At 36.9% G+C, this 16,631-nt stretch overlaps 1 protein-coding gene across 4 annotated transcripts in view; it reads right to left on the bottom strand.

Annotated features, from left to right (window-relative positions):
- CEMIP2 (cell migration inducing hyaluronidase 2) overlaps window positions 1–16,631 on the bottom strand; it is a 63,591-nt gene that overhangs the window by 8,229 nt on the left and 38,731 nt on the right. For all 4 annotated transcript variants that reach the window (XM_081942210.1, XM_081942211.1, XM_081942212.1 and 1 more), the window contains 12 exons: window positions 15,719–15,888; window positions 13,247–13,456; window positions 12,049–12,254; window positions 11,299–11,368; window positions 9,543–9,671; window positions 6,861–6,949; window positions 5,536–5,667; window positions 5,137–5,172; window positions 4,610–4,765; window positions 2,111–2,288; window positions 1,482–1,697; window positions 80–288 (listed from right to left, as the gene is read on the bottom strand). In XM_081942210.1, coding sequence (XP_081798336.1) covers window positions 80–288; window positions 1,482–1,697; window positions 2,111–2,288; window positions 4,610–4,765; window positions 5,137–5,172; window positions 5,536–5,667; window positions 6,861–6,949; window positions 9,543–9,671; window positions 11,299–11,368; window positions 12,049–12,254; window positions 13,247–13,456; window positions 15,719–15,888 — 1,801 coding nt within the window. The remainder of the gene's footprint in view (window positions 1–79; window positions 289–1,481; window positions 1,698–2,110; window positions 2,289–4,609; window positions 4,766–5,136; window positions 5,173–5,535; window positions 5,668–6,860; window positions 6,950–9,542; window positions 9,672–11,298; window positions 11,369–12,048; window positions 12,255–13,246; window positions 13,457–15,718; window positions 15,889–16,631) is intronic.

Raw genomic sequence — 16,631 nt, 5'->3', positions numbered from 1 at the left:
AAAGTTCCATAAATACTATTTATTACATGTTTCAATAATATAGCAATCTATCACAAAATAACATTACATGCAAACGTACTTGTTGAAATTAATGAGGTACAAGAAAGTTAGTTGTGGGGATTGTCCATTCCAATGTATCGTGTAGCCCTTTTGAAGCATTACAACTGGCTGGTATTGCTGGAAGTCAGCTTTCTGATTATTAATACCTCGAAGTATCATAGGGTTGGAAGGATACTCATCTCGTACCATAGTCATTAGATTCTGTGGGTTCCGGGTCTGGATATATACCTACAACAAGAAAACAAAGAAGGGAAGTGCTAAGTCCTATGAAATGACGAAGACCTGATATATCAAAAACACATGCAATGTGAATGACCTGGATGTAAGACGAGTAAGTCTCAATTACATAAGAACTCTGAATGAAGAAAGCTATGTTTTGCAAAGAATTATATGATCTAAGGAAAACAATAAGCAGAATGATACAATCAAATCTATGCAGTGGATATGGGTTTGGGGGGGTTAGGAAATCCTCATTGTGAGCAGTTACCCTCTCTTTTTTGTTAGTGAATCCTAATAATACTTTGCCATAAAAAAAAACCCATATGGATTGAATTGTTTCTGATTTGACTAGTAATCTTGCATGACTGGAGGAACAATTAAGCTTAGATAGCCCTAAAGTCAGAAAGAAAACCAGAAATGCCGGAGAGCCTATGAGTCAGATATTTAAGTTTTCTAACCCTCTAAGCCACATTTGAACAGGATTAGTTTTATCATAATCTCTTCCTTGTGAAGTCATAGCTCTACTCTAATCTTTATACACAATATGACACATTAAAAAGTGCATTATTCAAACAAAGCAATTTTATCACAGAACAAGCCCAGACACATCAACTTGTTACTTATACTTCCTTCTCTCGTGTCCTAAGGATTGGAAAAACTGTGAATGTATGGATAAAACAATATAATGGAATTATTCTTTCTTCATATATCTGACCCTATATTTGCTTTCTTCATCCTGGTCTTTTACATTAATTAGTATTATTTAAAAAATAATTAGAAATAGAGATGGTGGCAAGTGAATGATGCATTTCTCTGTTTAATTTATATTTATGTATGTTCTATATAACCATCTATCTTAGTCAATGGCTCTACAATCATTGTGTAGCTGTATTTTTATTTATGTTAACCTATTTCTCATTTCCTGAATTAACTTAATCTTCTGGGTTTACATTGAACCATAACTAGCTGTTCCGCAGGGTAAAAAGTCGAGGATAATTTGTGGTTTAGATTATAATCCAAACCCAGCCATTGTATGGGTGTAGGTGAGAAGACAGAACAACAGAACATACATGCTCAGCTAAAAAATATTCAAACTGCTGAATTGAAATGTAAATACAAATCAATAATTCAATCTTTTCCTCTAGAAATTGGACTATTCATGTTTCATGCATACAAGAGAACATTCACATCTCTCTCTTCACCTGAGCAAAAGTCCCACTGCAGACGACACCATTCCATTTGGTAAAGTTAGAACAGTCTGGATGTCGAATCAAATAGTTATCCATTCTACCAACGTAAGTGTCCTTGTAACCTGTCACCGATCCGTCAACATCATGGAATATTGAATTCTTGTCACCGTCCAGATCAGCTTCTTCAAACCATGGGCCAGGTTTACCAAAAAAGACTTTTAAAGAAACCTTACAAAACAAAAAGTACATTAATATTTATTATATTATCACAACATTATATTATAATTATTTAAGAGCTGCGGTGACACAGTGGTTAGAATGCAATACTGCAGGCTACTTCTGCTGACTACCGGCTGTTCGAATCTCACCAGTCACCAGGGTGACTCAGCCTTCCATCTTTCTGAGGTTGGTAACATGAGCACCCAGACTGTTGGGGGTAATACGCTGACTCTGTAAACCGCTTAGAAAGGCTGTAAAGCCCTATATAAGTCTTAAGTGTTATTGCTATTATTTAAGTTATAAACCATCCATTTTCCTCACAGAGACATTAGCCTAATGCTATTAAGTACCATTATTGTCTTCAAACTCCTATCTCTTTTCATGTGGAAAAAGCAACTTGAATAAAAAAAAACCACCCTTACATTTTCATCGAATGCCACCAGGGAAATATTGTTCTGAGGTGTAATTTGCCAGGTATTTTTCAGTAGGAACCCAATTGCACTAGTGAATCTATCAGTAGTTGGCACAAAATTATTGAATGTACATTTGGTGAGGCGAATAGGTCCATCATAAATTTGAAATCCACGGATTGGATAAGTCCTATAAAAGCAGAAAAATGTTTAGAAAAATTACTTTTCTTGCTGGTATAAATATTTACAGAATAAATAAGAGTTAAGAGTGTTATTAGGGAATAAAAGCTACTAAATATAATGAGACTCAGTGAAATAAAGTTTGTATTATGACAAAATTTATGAAAATATTTGCATCCTGTTTTTTTCAAATGTAGTTTTTATTCTGGGCCATATTTTATTGGACCTTCCACTCCTCCTTTAGTCCCAAGCAATAATTTCAGACAGGATGACATAAATGTATGTGTGTATTTATATTTTAGACAAAGTCCTCCTCTCAGTGTGAAAGTTGCAGTTAATGAATTTGATCTTTGTTGTTCTCCCACGGATTACCCTAATGGCAAGTGGAGGCTCCCTTCAAGCTCCTTAAGAAGAAGAATTATATGGGTAAAATACACCAAGGAACAGGTGGATGTTTGTTTAATTTTGAGTCATATTTCCAATCCACTTGAGAATAGATGGGCACAGGTCTTGCAATATTGATAAATCAGCAGATCCAAGACAAATGAAGAAACTGCAATGATATTAGTTTCTACCTTTTAGGATCAACCATGAAAAAGCAGTCAAGAAATAGTATGCCCCAGACTAGCACTCAGCAGAACATCCATGGAGGCCTTGGAGAAGATCTTCAGATGTGCTGATGGGTTGGTTCCTACCCATCTGTACCCCCAAGCTGTATGAGTTATGGAATTCCGTGTTACACTCTAGAGCAGGGCTCTTCAACCTTGGCAACTTTAAGCCTGGAGGACTTCAACTCCCAGCTTTACTGGCTGGGGAATTCTGGGAGTTGAAGTCCTCCAGGCTTAAAGTTGCCACGGTTGAAGAGCCCTGCTCTAGAAAAGCAAAAGCTGAAGTAGCAGGATAGGAAGACTAAGGACACCTTTGGTTTGGACAAGAGAATGCTGCGAAAGCCAAGAAAACTAATTGATATTATCAATGAACAAATCAACTGAGAGTTCTCATTTGAGGCACAATTCAAAAGGCTCGTATTATCCCTACTTCGGACATATTATGTGAAGTCCCAGCTCTCTGGAAAACATTCTAATACTGGCAAAGGTGGAAAGAAACAGAAGATGAGGATCAGCACAAGTGGATGGACTCAATTATGAGTGCAGCAGTGGAAATCTTAAAAGAACAGGTTAGAAAATTATCGTAATGGGGAAAATCTATCTATATGGTCACTAAGAATATAAAATGCTTCATGGCACATAATCAAGGAAAATACTTTTATTACTATAGAAACAGTTTAACTTATCATAATTCTACATGAATCCTAACTGGGCTGGATTTCTGCAGTATATATATATATATATAGGCTGTTAAAAGATATGTATATGTATTTATTTATTGCTAAGTTTTTTTAAAAAATTGAATTAAGTAGATACTCTGGGCAGTTTAAAAGTATCATTTTAAAATACTAGGAATGATATACAAAATGTGTTTAAAACCATGTTAAAACCATGGCAATCATTTTTGACAAGCGTAGATGATAAGAAGTGAGGATAATATGGTCATATCTGCTATTCTTGGCTATGCTTTGCTGTATTTAGGAGTAACAGAAGAATGACTGAAAGTGGCTGGCAACTATCCATGTTAACTCCTTGTCAAGAAATCTGTGCTGGTATCCATCCATCAGCTTACATCTTCCAGGGACAAGCTACGTTTCTTCAGGAACTATCTGATTGTCACCTCTTTTAAAGAAAGTGATACTTCCCTTTTCGCAAAAAAATAATAATGCATTATCTCCTAAAGAAACTCGACATCCACTTTGCATTGTTCTAAAGAATGAAAAAGAAAACTCATACAAGTGGTCAGACATACTGGGCTCAGTGTTTTCCACAACATTCTGATGGATAAAATTGCCTTGAATCTCACTTTTGCAAAACAGTTGCAGCATGTTTCTAAAGATTCTGCAGTATAAATTCAAAGTTAAATTGTACCATATTTCCCTGAAAATGAGACCAGGTCTTATATTATTTTTTGCTCCAAAAGATGCATTAGGGCTTATTTTCTGGTTAGGTCTTACCTTGGGGGAAAATACGGTACTAATTGCGTCCATCTGGCTGATGATCTTACCTGGGGCTTATTTTCGGGTTAGGGCTTATATTACGAGCATCCTGAAAAATCACACCAGGGCTTATTTTCTGTTGGATCGTATTTTCAGGAAAACAGGGTACTAGGCTTCTAACTAAGTAATAAAGTCATGGCGACTATGAAAAGCTATCCTTACTACCATCACAAAATCAAACAGACAACAAGTTGAAGCACATATCCAGGCTATGAAATACTTACCGGTTTCTAGGCAATGTGCGTGTTCTATTGTTTATCCCTCCAGTCCCCCAATATTTGTTCTGGCCTCCTAAATAGCCATAATTCTTGCTTTCACCAACAAACAGAGAGTTTGACACTTCCTGGCTGGACCCTTCATCACTCGGAAAGCTTCCATCACTATCAAAACCCGAAATCAAAGACAGGTGACTTTTAGCAGATGTAAAAAATTTAATTCTAGCAAGGCTGGCGCCACAGTTAACAGAAGAAATGACAATTATTGTGTGCTCTTGTGTGGTTTTGTCTTTGTGCTTTATCTCATCCGTATGATGGCCTGATAAGAGAACTAGACTAGTAAATCTGGTGAAATTTAAATTTGTTGAAACTCGCTATCTGGCAATACGGCTAGGAAATAAAAATAGAAAGAGGGTGTGCTACCCTGATCTATTTAAGAGGAGAAATAAAATATAATAAATGAGTTTATATGTGTGTACTGTCCAGTGGTCTCCAATAAATGGCAACCACTGAAAATAAAGCCAAACCATACTAACCTTGCAAATGTTAAGCCTATTCCATTGTCAGCAAATCTAGGATAGAGAGAGAAAAAAAAAACCTTGTTTTAGAAAGCAGCTTCTTTTGATTAGCATTAAAATAAATACATTTTCGAATTGCGGCTCAGAACTTGAGCCAGGCAAGGAGAAGATGCTGAATCAGAGCTTGGCAGCTGAACCCATTTCCCATAAATACAAGCGGCTGCTTCAAAGCAAACTTAAAAAGATAACAGCTGAAAAAAATATGTTTGTATATTTTTAAGCATACTAATCCAGTATGTTTCTGCTACCTTCCAAGAAAATAACACGAGTAGATTTAATGGGTGTAATCAGCTCTGCCAGTCCTGTTCTAAATTATTTACTTTAGCCACATGCTCACATTTGCTCTGGAGGACTCACCCGGAGTTCTGAATGATGATGTCTCCACCTCTGACCCAAGCCCCATGGTCATTGTTTTTATAAGCTATTAGTCTTTCTATAAGAGCAGCAACCCGGGGCTTCTCAGGATTTGCATCTTGATGAGGCCGAAACCTTATAAATGAAAGACAAGACAGAATTGTATTGGCCTATAAGCAAATCTGCCTACATGTCCAAAATATTAAAACTACTGGCTGACATGGTAGATCAGCTCCAGTATTAAACATGTCCAAAGAAATGAAATAGAGAATTAAAAATTGGCTTAGGTTTGACCCAGAAACAGAGACAGAAGATCTGTGTTGCACCGCAGTTGTTAAACTGCAAACTATCACGCTAGCTACCATGTTTTCCCCAAAATAAGACAGGGTCTTATTTTCTTTTGACCCCCGAAATAAGCACTTGGCCTTATTTTCAGGGAGGTCTTATTATTTTTGAGGTGCAGGAGGTGGTGAGAATAGTCACCTTATGGCTGCTGCTGTGTTGCAATATTTTGGGAGGGCTTGTTTTAGCGCATGCGCTCAAAAGCCCAACTGGGCTTATTATCCGGGAATGTCTTATTTTCAGGGAAACAGGGTAGGTCTAACATGGTTATCTTCCAATTTCAGTCTACTTCCACCCTCTCACTTAAAGAGTGTTTAATTTCTCATAGTAATCTCTCACTGAAATGGAGAAAAAGAGTGCACTGTAATATTGACATACTTTACACTCCTTATATTCTTTGTTTCTCCAATTTCTTCGTAAGAAGGCAGGAAAGCACTGAAGTTATGAGCAATCACCAATTTTGTAGGCAAAGCTCGGTGGTCAGATTCAAATACCTCTAATGCAATCCCTAATATAGTGTGCTATAGCATAATGTGGTATGTTGCAATGAAGAGGATAAATCTCTAACATTGAGGTCACCAGGACACCAAGTAGCTTAGCAATTCAACAGAGAAAATGGGACAAAAATCAGATTGGAATGGAGTAATAGATCTATTCATAATAACAGTCAGCAATCAGAGATGAGGAGAAAGCATTCAAGGAGATCAAGGAGGCAAGAATAAAATGAAAACTGGAATATTGTATTATTTAACTAATAATGGGTATCAGCAGATAAATAGTCAATATTTAGCTAAATTAGACTACCCATAGTGGAATTCTACACTGTCCAAATGCAGAAACCATCATGGTCCATTCCAGTTCTTGCATTCTACGATTTTGTCTGAAAGACTGCTAAGGGCTTTGTCTTATGATATTAACATTCTGGGCAAGATTTTCTAGATGCAACCTTTAACCATTCTGCACCCTATCCCCAAATTTCATTTTACCTTGCATTATTGTCCAAAGACAGGTATTCTCTTTTATCTGCAGCACTTGCATTGGTGGTTTTTACTCCTTTATCAATGAATAAGCCAGCCTCAATAAAGAAAAAACAACAACAAATTAATCTTTTCCACAACTGAAAATCTGTAGATATTGTTGCAAATCTTAAGTGATATCCTCTAACAAGGGATAACTAGGTTTTCCAAGTACTTGACACTCCTTCATATTAAAATATATTAAAACACTCTTGTGACAATAAGCACTAAATATTTCAGAAAGACCCTTTGTGAAGGAGTTAAGAGGCAGATTATGGATCCTCTTTTTGAGCCGAACACATGACTTGTATAATAGCTGAAAGTTAGATCATTCCGTCCCCTCCCAAACCAGATAATTTTCATATTTACTTAGATATGTAGACTCAACATATCTGAATTGACCAGCATCTTAGTGATACAACTTTACAGCAACTAATCTATTAGTTTTAATACAAACAAAAGGAAAATGCTTATAAAGTAGTTTCAAATTATAGTACATCATTTTTTTGGGGGAGCTTGAGAAGAATATCGCATGCCAGTTTATTATCTACTAATTAAGATATCCTTTTTTCAAAGAAAAAAGAGAAATAGCTTCACTGTTTAGAATGTAAGCGCAACAGACAAATACTCCCATGCGAGAAGGAGTAGGGACAAGGAGGCCATCCTGTTATTTGATCATTTGAAAATGTTGGGGAAACTACGGATTGTTCTCTCATATCCTGATACTGAATACACACTGCGTTATTTATTCAGGGACCAGATTCACTGCATTCAGTGGGGATTACTTTTAAGAAGGGATGCATAACTTTTATTATGTTCATCAAAACCAGTGGCAAATAGTTCAGGAAGGAAGGAAGGAAACCATACTTACAAATGTGTATACATAATGAGTTGTGGATTATAAAGGATATGAGCAGTTTATTGTTTTCTTTAGTTTTTTTTTAAAAAAATCCTCTCTCAAATTACTGAGAAAAAAAAAGTGGCAAAGGCATAAAAAGAACAAAGATATGACTGATACTATATTAAAATTAATCACTGTTTAAACTCACCAATGTCTGACTTTGGGTTGATGTTAACAAAATGAATTAAACTATGTCATCTGCACATACTTTAAAACAGTATTCTGTATTTTATACAGGACCATTTATGCTGCAATTACAATGTATATACATTAGTTTTAATAGTAATGGTTTTTATGGTGTTGGGAAGAAAAACAATCCCTTTGATTATAATACATCAAAAAGGTTAGCTAGGAATTTGATGTACTTTCCATCATCTTATTCTCAAAAAGTCATTTATGAGTACGGTAGGGAAGAGATTATTTCAGAAATACATATTCTTAACTAAAATTCCAAACTAAGACAAAGAAGATGATTAGGAAAGATCATTGTGTATTTTTTCCTACATTAAAAATCTAAGTATGCTAACCAACTGTTGTTGGAAGAACCCCAAAAGCTATCTGAGAAATTGGTTCACTCTAATGCGCTTAGCCCATCCCACCCACCCTGGTAGAAGGGACATGCTGAGGACCATGTTCAGCCAAGAAATTTCAGCTGGTGGGGTCCAGAAGAAAAGCCTTTTCTGCCATGTTTCCCTCTCTTTGAAACATCTTGCCAACCCAGGTCAGATCTGCGTCCACCCTTTTGAAGACATGGTTGTGCCAATTGTCCTGGGGGTGTGGCATTTTGAAGGTGGCTGATAGAATAGATAACACCCGCAACCTTCTCCCTGTGCACACTTTGCTCTCTCTCTCTCCATCCTGTTTTATTTTCATTGAATTTTAAGAACCTTATTGTTTTAATGTTTTATACTGCATTTTATTCAATGTCTGTAAGCCACCTGAAGTCATCTTTGGAGAGATAATAAATAAATAAAAAATAAAAATAAAGTGTTGCTGGAAGTTCAAAAACAAGCTGTACAACAGTTTTATAGATAAAGACATTCCATTGTCAAAGCATGTATCAGATAAGTACTTCCGGCCACCAAAAAAGTACATAACCAAGTTTCAATAAATACTAACCAAATGATTCTGTTTGGTTTTTTTTTTTTGTGTGCCTGCTCAATATTTTCAGTCAAATGATCAGATGAATTAATCTTACAAGAAGTATGACTGCTAATAAGTGAGACCACGAAGTTGCAGTCAATATTAATATATGTAATATATGTTACATATATTAATATATGTTAGTGTTAACATATGTAATCTACAGGTTTAATAATGAAATATAGATTAATACTTCATTCAAGCTCTTTAGGAACCTCTCCTGAAGGATCAGTAAGGGAAAAAGAAATCTACAAAATGCACCTACCATATGAGATGTGAATATAAAAATACTAAATCTTTGTAAAGATTTTAGTAACATGCATACTCACATTTCTGTGTTATATGGTTGATTTTATAAATAACATAATGAATATTTAAAAATGAACAAATGAATCAGTGTAATGAAACACGGAACGGTTTAAGGATCATAATTATAATTCTAAGCATACTTATTACAGCTAAGTTATAGTGAAACAGCAGGACTTCCCATATTAAAGAATGCCTTTGGTTAAACTATATGATTTGTCTTGCGTGAGTACAACCAGTTTTGTTTAACTTAGATCACAATCCATTCACTTAACATATAAATCATTAATAGGTTCAGTTACCTTAAAGTTGGAGTGGACTTTGTTGTTATAGAAAATTCCTAGGGGGGTAAGTTCAGCTTTTGTTTCAAGGAACAATCCATGGGAATCTCCTGTAGGAACTTTATGGAATATATACCATATCCCAGCATCCTAGAAAAAAAAATTAACTTCAGGGATGTGCCATTCTTTTTTTGTTGTTAGATTTTTATCTCAAAAGGAGTTCAAGATAATGTACACAATATTGCCATTCCCTACATCCATATTGGCTCAGGAATTCTGGGAGTTGTAGTCTTCAAGTTGTAAAGTTGCCATAGCTGGCAACCCCCGATTCAATTCCCTTTCTACCTCCATCATTAGAATACTCGACAGTTTGGGACTCTTGCATTTAACTTTGGGTAAGAAAACCAAAACATGATAAAAGACCATTCTGCGTTTTAAAACTAAAATGCAGTTTGGCTCCACGAGGCTTATTGTCATTAAATGTAGTGGTTAGCTGCCATGATAATCTAAATACTGGACTAGAGTTAACTGAGCACAGTTCTTCCCTTAAAAAGTTGAAAATTACTGTATATACTTTTTTTAAAATAAAAAAACCCCAATTGGTATTCTACAGTGGCCAAAGAAAACCGTAGGTTTCTATCTATTGGGTAATTTTCTGGCTCTTAAGATAAAGCCTTGTTTGAATGGAGCTGAGCTCATGGTGATTTTGTGGACATGTGTACACAGTTTTCTTGGCTACATTATGGAAGTGGTTTGACACTGACTCCTTCTGGGATGTTTATTTGACTTCCCGGGCTAGCCTAGAGTTGAAATTTCCTGGTAGTATTTCATCCAAGTGCTAACTGGATCTGACTCTGCTTAGCTTTTCAAAATTAGACAAAGTTGGCTAGCTGCTATAAGACTATTAGCAATAGACTCTTGGTTTTCTCTTCCTGAGGAAATTGAGTTCCAAAGTTGCTTTCCTTCTCTGGCATAAGGCAAAAAAATCAAAAAAACAATTGTTCCTGTTGAGGTATTTCATAATCCGGCGTGCGTGCGTGTGTGTGTGTGTGTGTGTGTGTGTGAACACCGCTGCCTTGCTTACATGCTGAGAGGAAAAAGATGAAATATTTCAATAAATTAGCTACACAGAATTGGCTACTAATGCAGCCTAATATTGACGCAGGCTAGGACTATATATTAGAGTGGAGGGTGTTTTTCTTCTCTCCATTTTTAAAATCAAAAGTCTCTGGAAGAACTTTGTTTTACTTTTTATTTTGACAAATGAATGGAAAATTTGATACAATCTTAGAAGGTTTTGGGAGGTCATAAAAAGAGCATTTAGTTCTCTGATCTCTGGCCTACAATATATTACAGGTAGTCCTTGATTTATAACAGTTTGCTTGGGGATTGTTTAATCCACATACATTATGTATAATTTGAAACCTTCACTTTTAACTAAAACAATTGTTCTCTTTAGAAATAGAACATTTCAGTGCGTTGGCTGAACAATTCAACTGATATGAAAGACACAGAGATATATATTTCTGTATATCAGGAAATGCTGATAAAAAATAATGTTCTACAAATATATGATTTGTATGATATATGATAAGAATATATGATGCAAATCCAGTTTTTAACCTTTTTTATACATCTAAGAAATACTGCTTAACATCTAGAATGCTACAGAACTAGTTAACCAAAATGAAATTCAAAGAAAGCAAATGACCTTATAAATATATTGGTGCCCCAGAGAAAAAAAAGGTTAGTTATTGCAATATGTCAGACCTCTCACCTGTGAGCCAGCAGCTACATTGTTGATAAGATTATTGTTGGGATGAGCAATCCAAAATGTTGATACAGCCCTGCAAACAATTGGTGAAACACAATTAAGAGTGACACAAGATTCAAGTCTAATAACAGGAAAATACAGTTAGGTAAACAACAGTCATTGGTATTCAGAAACAGAGATCTCCAGCAATTTGATTTTCTGGCAAAGATTGAGAGATCTTTATGTTGCCCTTACAAAAATACTTGCTTGTAAATGCTGAGAATAAAAGACTATCTTGAGATGGATTTTTTCCCCCTGGAAAATATCACATATCTGTGATGTGACCCATCTTGAACAATCCTCATTGCATTAGTAGTACATTAAAGTGTTGTTCAGAACATTGGGAACAATTTCCCAACCCTTACAGGGTTGGTAAATCTTCTGGAACAGTGCAGAAATAGATCAGTGGTGATCTACCTTCCACCAAAACAATGGATAATAAAATAAGATCTTCTGATTCTGGAAGAAGTCCCTATTTAGGTTCTTTTTCGGGCACACACTGCAAGCTGTAACGTGTATTTAATTACTTGATTCTGACTCAGATTCTCTCTCTCAGACTAGCCTAAAATCTCCTCGTGCATTACATGTGATTTGAATGTAGATTTACTTCTTACACCATTCACATTATTTCCAATTATGTCAGAAAAAAGAGAATGTCTTATGTAGAGACCATCAAGACTGTAATCAGAGCATTCAAATATCTAATTTACTCACATACAATCCGTGGCTGGTACTGGTTCATAGTTTCCATAGACATGATCCCTGATTGCTGTGCACATTGTGCTATTTCTGTCTGTTGGAAGAAGGGTGCCTGGTTTGGTGACGAGTCCTAGATTATGAAACAATATATTCCTTTGCTCAATGCCATCCTCCATGAAAAAACAATGGCCTAGTGTATTGTATCCAACAGTGTCTTTTATCTGCAGAAATTAAAAAAAAAACGTTTCATCAAATATCTCTATACATAAGTACCCTGTTTCCCTGAAAATAAGACCTCCCCAGATAATAAGCCCAATTGGGCTTTTGAGCGCATGCACTAAAATAAGCCCTCCCCGAAAATATTGCAACACAGAAGCAGCCATGAAATGACCATGCTCGCTGCCTTATGCACCTCAAAATAATAAGACCTCCTCGAAAATAAGGTCAAGTACTTATTTCAAGGGTCAAAAGAAAATAAGACCCTGTCTTATTTTTGGGGAAACATAGTAATTCTAAATATAACTACGGAAACACGACTCTCCTTGGGGACTACAGTTCAATTATGTTTTTCCTCCGAAGTCCCCAATAAATCCATGGCAAACAAATCTTCAGGGTGCCTTTGAACCTGTTTCTACTAGGTTAATTCTGACATTTTTATATTTTATTTCACAAGTTAGTCACCAACAGCTATGACACAGCCAGGTTAACCCATGAAATGTCCCTAGGTGTTAGACAATCATGTTTAATACTTCTTGACAAAAGAGTTGTCCCATATTCTCTCTCTTTTATGAGATGGAGAAAATGAAACTATCTGTCTATAGACAGTGATGATTCTAGCAATTCAAGATCTGCAGGATCAATGCAAGCTGAAGAATCAGAAGGCTTAAAGGTTCGAATCCGATCTAGAAAAAGTCACAGATAGAATATTATGAACGGGGCAGCCCTCTCATACATACATTTTCTCTTGCTTTGTTTTTGAAATGTAAACATAATGCTACGCAGGTTATCCCAATTACATTTCTAAATAATCTGTGGTTTGGAGGAAATCATGGTTAGCAAAGCCATGCCATAAACATAATGGATTGATGTTACAAAAGAAAATTTCTTTCTGTAATCAAGGCTGGCAGAAAAATCAGGAATACTGAAAGACTGGTTTTATTTTGGTCATTTGCACATTTAGTCACCAAACGTTTTATTTATTCATTGCTCTTACCAGCAAACCATTTGTGGCATGAATTGTCACACATCTGGAGAAACAATGATGAATTGAGAGCCCCTCTACGTAAGTCCTATAAGTGTATCCTCCTTTCTCATCCACATCACCACAAAGGTGAAAGTGAACAGGATAACTGCCAGGTACTTGTTGACCCATCTGCTTCAGCTCCACATAGGAGAGATGAACAGATGTGAAATTCTTTAAAATCTGGAAGAATATGAAAAAATAATCCAATTTACTGTCCACATTTTCTTCAGTGAAAATACTTTGGACCTCTTAGAAAAATATTTAAACAAACAATGCATCATCAATGAACTAAACATATATGCAGCATAATGCAAAATGTATCCCAACATACTACAATTTGAGAAGGAGATTAGGGCAAAATGTCAAATGTTGATTTTTATTTTAAATTCATTTAACATTTGGGTTAATGCAAGTAATCTAGGATTAACTGTATTAGCATTACAAGGAGTAACTTATTACTAAAAAGGAGATCATTTATAAGAGAAAATTCCTAAACTAAAATATTTTCAGGGTTCTCTTTTTATGGTAATTTTCTCTCCTACATTATTAAATATTAATGATCTAGAGTCTTTCTAATTTTTTTCAATGTTTATTTAATAATAAATGAAGAACCTAGCAGTATGAATTTAATTACCCACAATGTGCTATTTTATAAGGCGGGCAATAAAGTCACTAGAATTAATTACCAACGTAAGTTCTGTAATATTTACAATTTTCTCATTCAAATGAAGAGTGTGTCTGTGTGTGTGTTTGAGTGTGCAGGAAAGGAAATCAAACACCAACTTAATTATGGTTTTTCCATCATACTCCATAAAGCCTTTGACTGATACAATGCAATTGTAGGAAGGTTTAGTACCATAGATCAGTGATGGCAAACCTATGGCACGTGTGCCAGATGGCATGCGGAGCCATTTGTCAGGACACGTGAGGTGCTGCCCTGTCAGTTGAGGTCACTCTTTTTTAAAGCCATTTTCCGCCAGGTTCCAGAGGCTTTATAAGAGCCTGGGTAGGGCGAAAAGAGCCCCTCGCCCCCCCCCGGAGGCCCTCCGGAGGCTTAATGAGCTCCCCTGAAGCCTCTGGAGCGCAAAAAACGGCCCTACGGGCAAACCGGAAGTTCAGGAACGGAGTTCCTGTTTGCTCAGAGGGTTGTTTTGACTGCTCCGGAGGCTTCAGGGAAGCCTCCTGAAGGTCCCTGAAGCCTCCGGAAGGCCTCCGGGAGGCGGGAGAGGTTGTTTTCACCCTCCCCATGCTCCTATAAAGCCTCTGGAGCCTGGGGAGGGCGGAAAAAGCATGCAAAAATGGGGGGGGGTCATGCTTGTAGTGCGCACATGCACACTGAGGGGGGTTGCGCATTGCATTATGGGTGTGGCACACCTGCACACGACCCCCCTGCGCTCCCCCCACTTATGGCACGCAAGCCAAAAAAGGTTTGCCATTGCTTCCATAGATGAATTTTTATAACCAAATATTTATGCTTTGATAATATGAACTTTAAGGAAATTTTATAGCAAAGAGTCTTAAGCTGACAGATTCTCATATACAGATAGTCCTTGCTGATCGACAATTGAGATCAGCAATGGTTGCTAAGTGTTTTAGTCACTAAATAGAAAATCACATGAGCACAACTGAGCTTATGACCTTATTTCGCCTATGGTCATTAGATGAAGCAACCCATGACTAAGACTTACAATTTTACTTCTGCTTTTTGTATTATTAACTCTGCTTGTTTCAAGTCAGTTGCATCGCACACAAATGGTGAAGATGTGACAATGGCATACAGCAATGATCATAAATGCGAAGACTGGTTGCAAAATAATTTTTTTATCACTGTTATAGCTTTGAATGGTCGCTGCATCAGGCAGTCAATAAGCAAGGCTTACTTGTACTTGTAAAGACTTTCAAGAGAACTCGTACCTGCTGTAAGAATTCTATAGAACACAGGGAGCTTTTCCTTTTAAAGATGTGGCCTTACTTTAAGTATTGCCTAATAACAATTAAGTAATTAACAATCAATTTGGTATTAATGTAATCTAAACACAAACATAGTATTAAAGTAACTCAACCATGAAATGAAATATAGAAAAACAGGTGGAAAGCTCCTATTTTTAATAATCAATATCATAAGCTGCATCATTTCAACAATAAATAAATCAAGGATCACTGTAATTGAGTCATTGCTGAATAGAATTAGCGGGCTAAATTTGGGTTCTGATCAAAGGCAGCTTCACTTCGTCATGCCATAAAAAATAGCACTAGTGGACCTAAAAATACTGGAGCTGCAACATGATCAATATTTCACACAGCTGCTCAACCTAATGCCTAACAGGCAGCAGTCATTAAATAGTATGAAACAGGATGGAATTTCCTCCACTGTGATCCTATTTGCAAGAGTAAAAGCCACTGGAGCCTTGATATGGTGAAATTAAACTTTTCCTTCCATACCTTGATATGTCCACCAAAAGTATCATAATTGAAGAATTTGCAATCTTTGCCAGTATAGCAGGAATCTTCCATCTCTCCTTTGATTACGATGTTTCTGGTAAGAACTCCAACCTCTGCTCTCATATCCACTCCATCAACAATTTCTCCCATATGCAGGAATTGAGGCATTTCTGGTTCAAAGCAGAGAAAACAAATGAAGAGAAGGATGAAAATGACACACTCTTCATTACAATAAATACAAGAAGCCAACTGGTACAGTTATCATGCTTATTTTAGCTTCATTAAAAAAAAAAAAAAACCACCAGCGACTTGCCTCTGAATAGATCAGATTTGGTTTACAAGGATTTGGTTTTTAGCACTGCCTGAAAATACAATGCATCTAAAGTAGAGTAGGAAAAGTTTTTTAAACCATTTTTTTTTCATTTAGCATAGGACAGTGATGGCGAACCTGTGGCACACGTGCCACAGGTGGCACGCGGAGCCAATTGTCAGGGGATGTGAGGCGCTGCCCTGTCAGCTGGCCAGCACGCATGCGCACGCTGGCCAGCTGAGTTCGCCTTTTAAAAAGCCATTTTTCGCCCTCCCCAGGCTCCAGAGGCTTTATAGGAGCCAGGGGAGGGCGAAAAGAGCCTCCCCCGCCCTCCCAGAGGGCCTCCGAAGGCTTCAGGGACCGTCCGGAGGCTTCCCTGATGCCTTCGGAATGCTTAAAACGACCCTCCGAGCAAACCGGAAGTCACTTCCGGTTTGCTTGGAGGGTGGTTTTAAATGTTCCGAAGGCTTTGGGGACCATCCGGAGGCTTCCCTGATGCCTTCGGAGCGCTTAAAACGACCCTCCGAGCAAACTGGAAGTGACTTCCGGTTTGCTCGGAGGATCCTTTTGAGCATTCTTAAGGCTTCAGGGAAGCCTCCGGAC

The sequence above is a fragment of the Natrix helvetica genome (assembly GCF_964273705.1).
Source record: "Natrix helvetica genome assembly, chromosome: 2".
In the NCBI taxonomy this organism is placed as follows: domain Eukaryota; kingdom Metazoa; phylum Chordata; class Lepidosauria; order Squamata; family Natricidae; genus Natrix; species Natrix helvetica.
The sequence above is the reverse complement of the archived record's forward strand: the minus strand, read 5'-3'. Positions and strand labels throughout refer to the sequence as shown.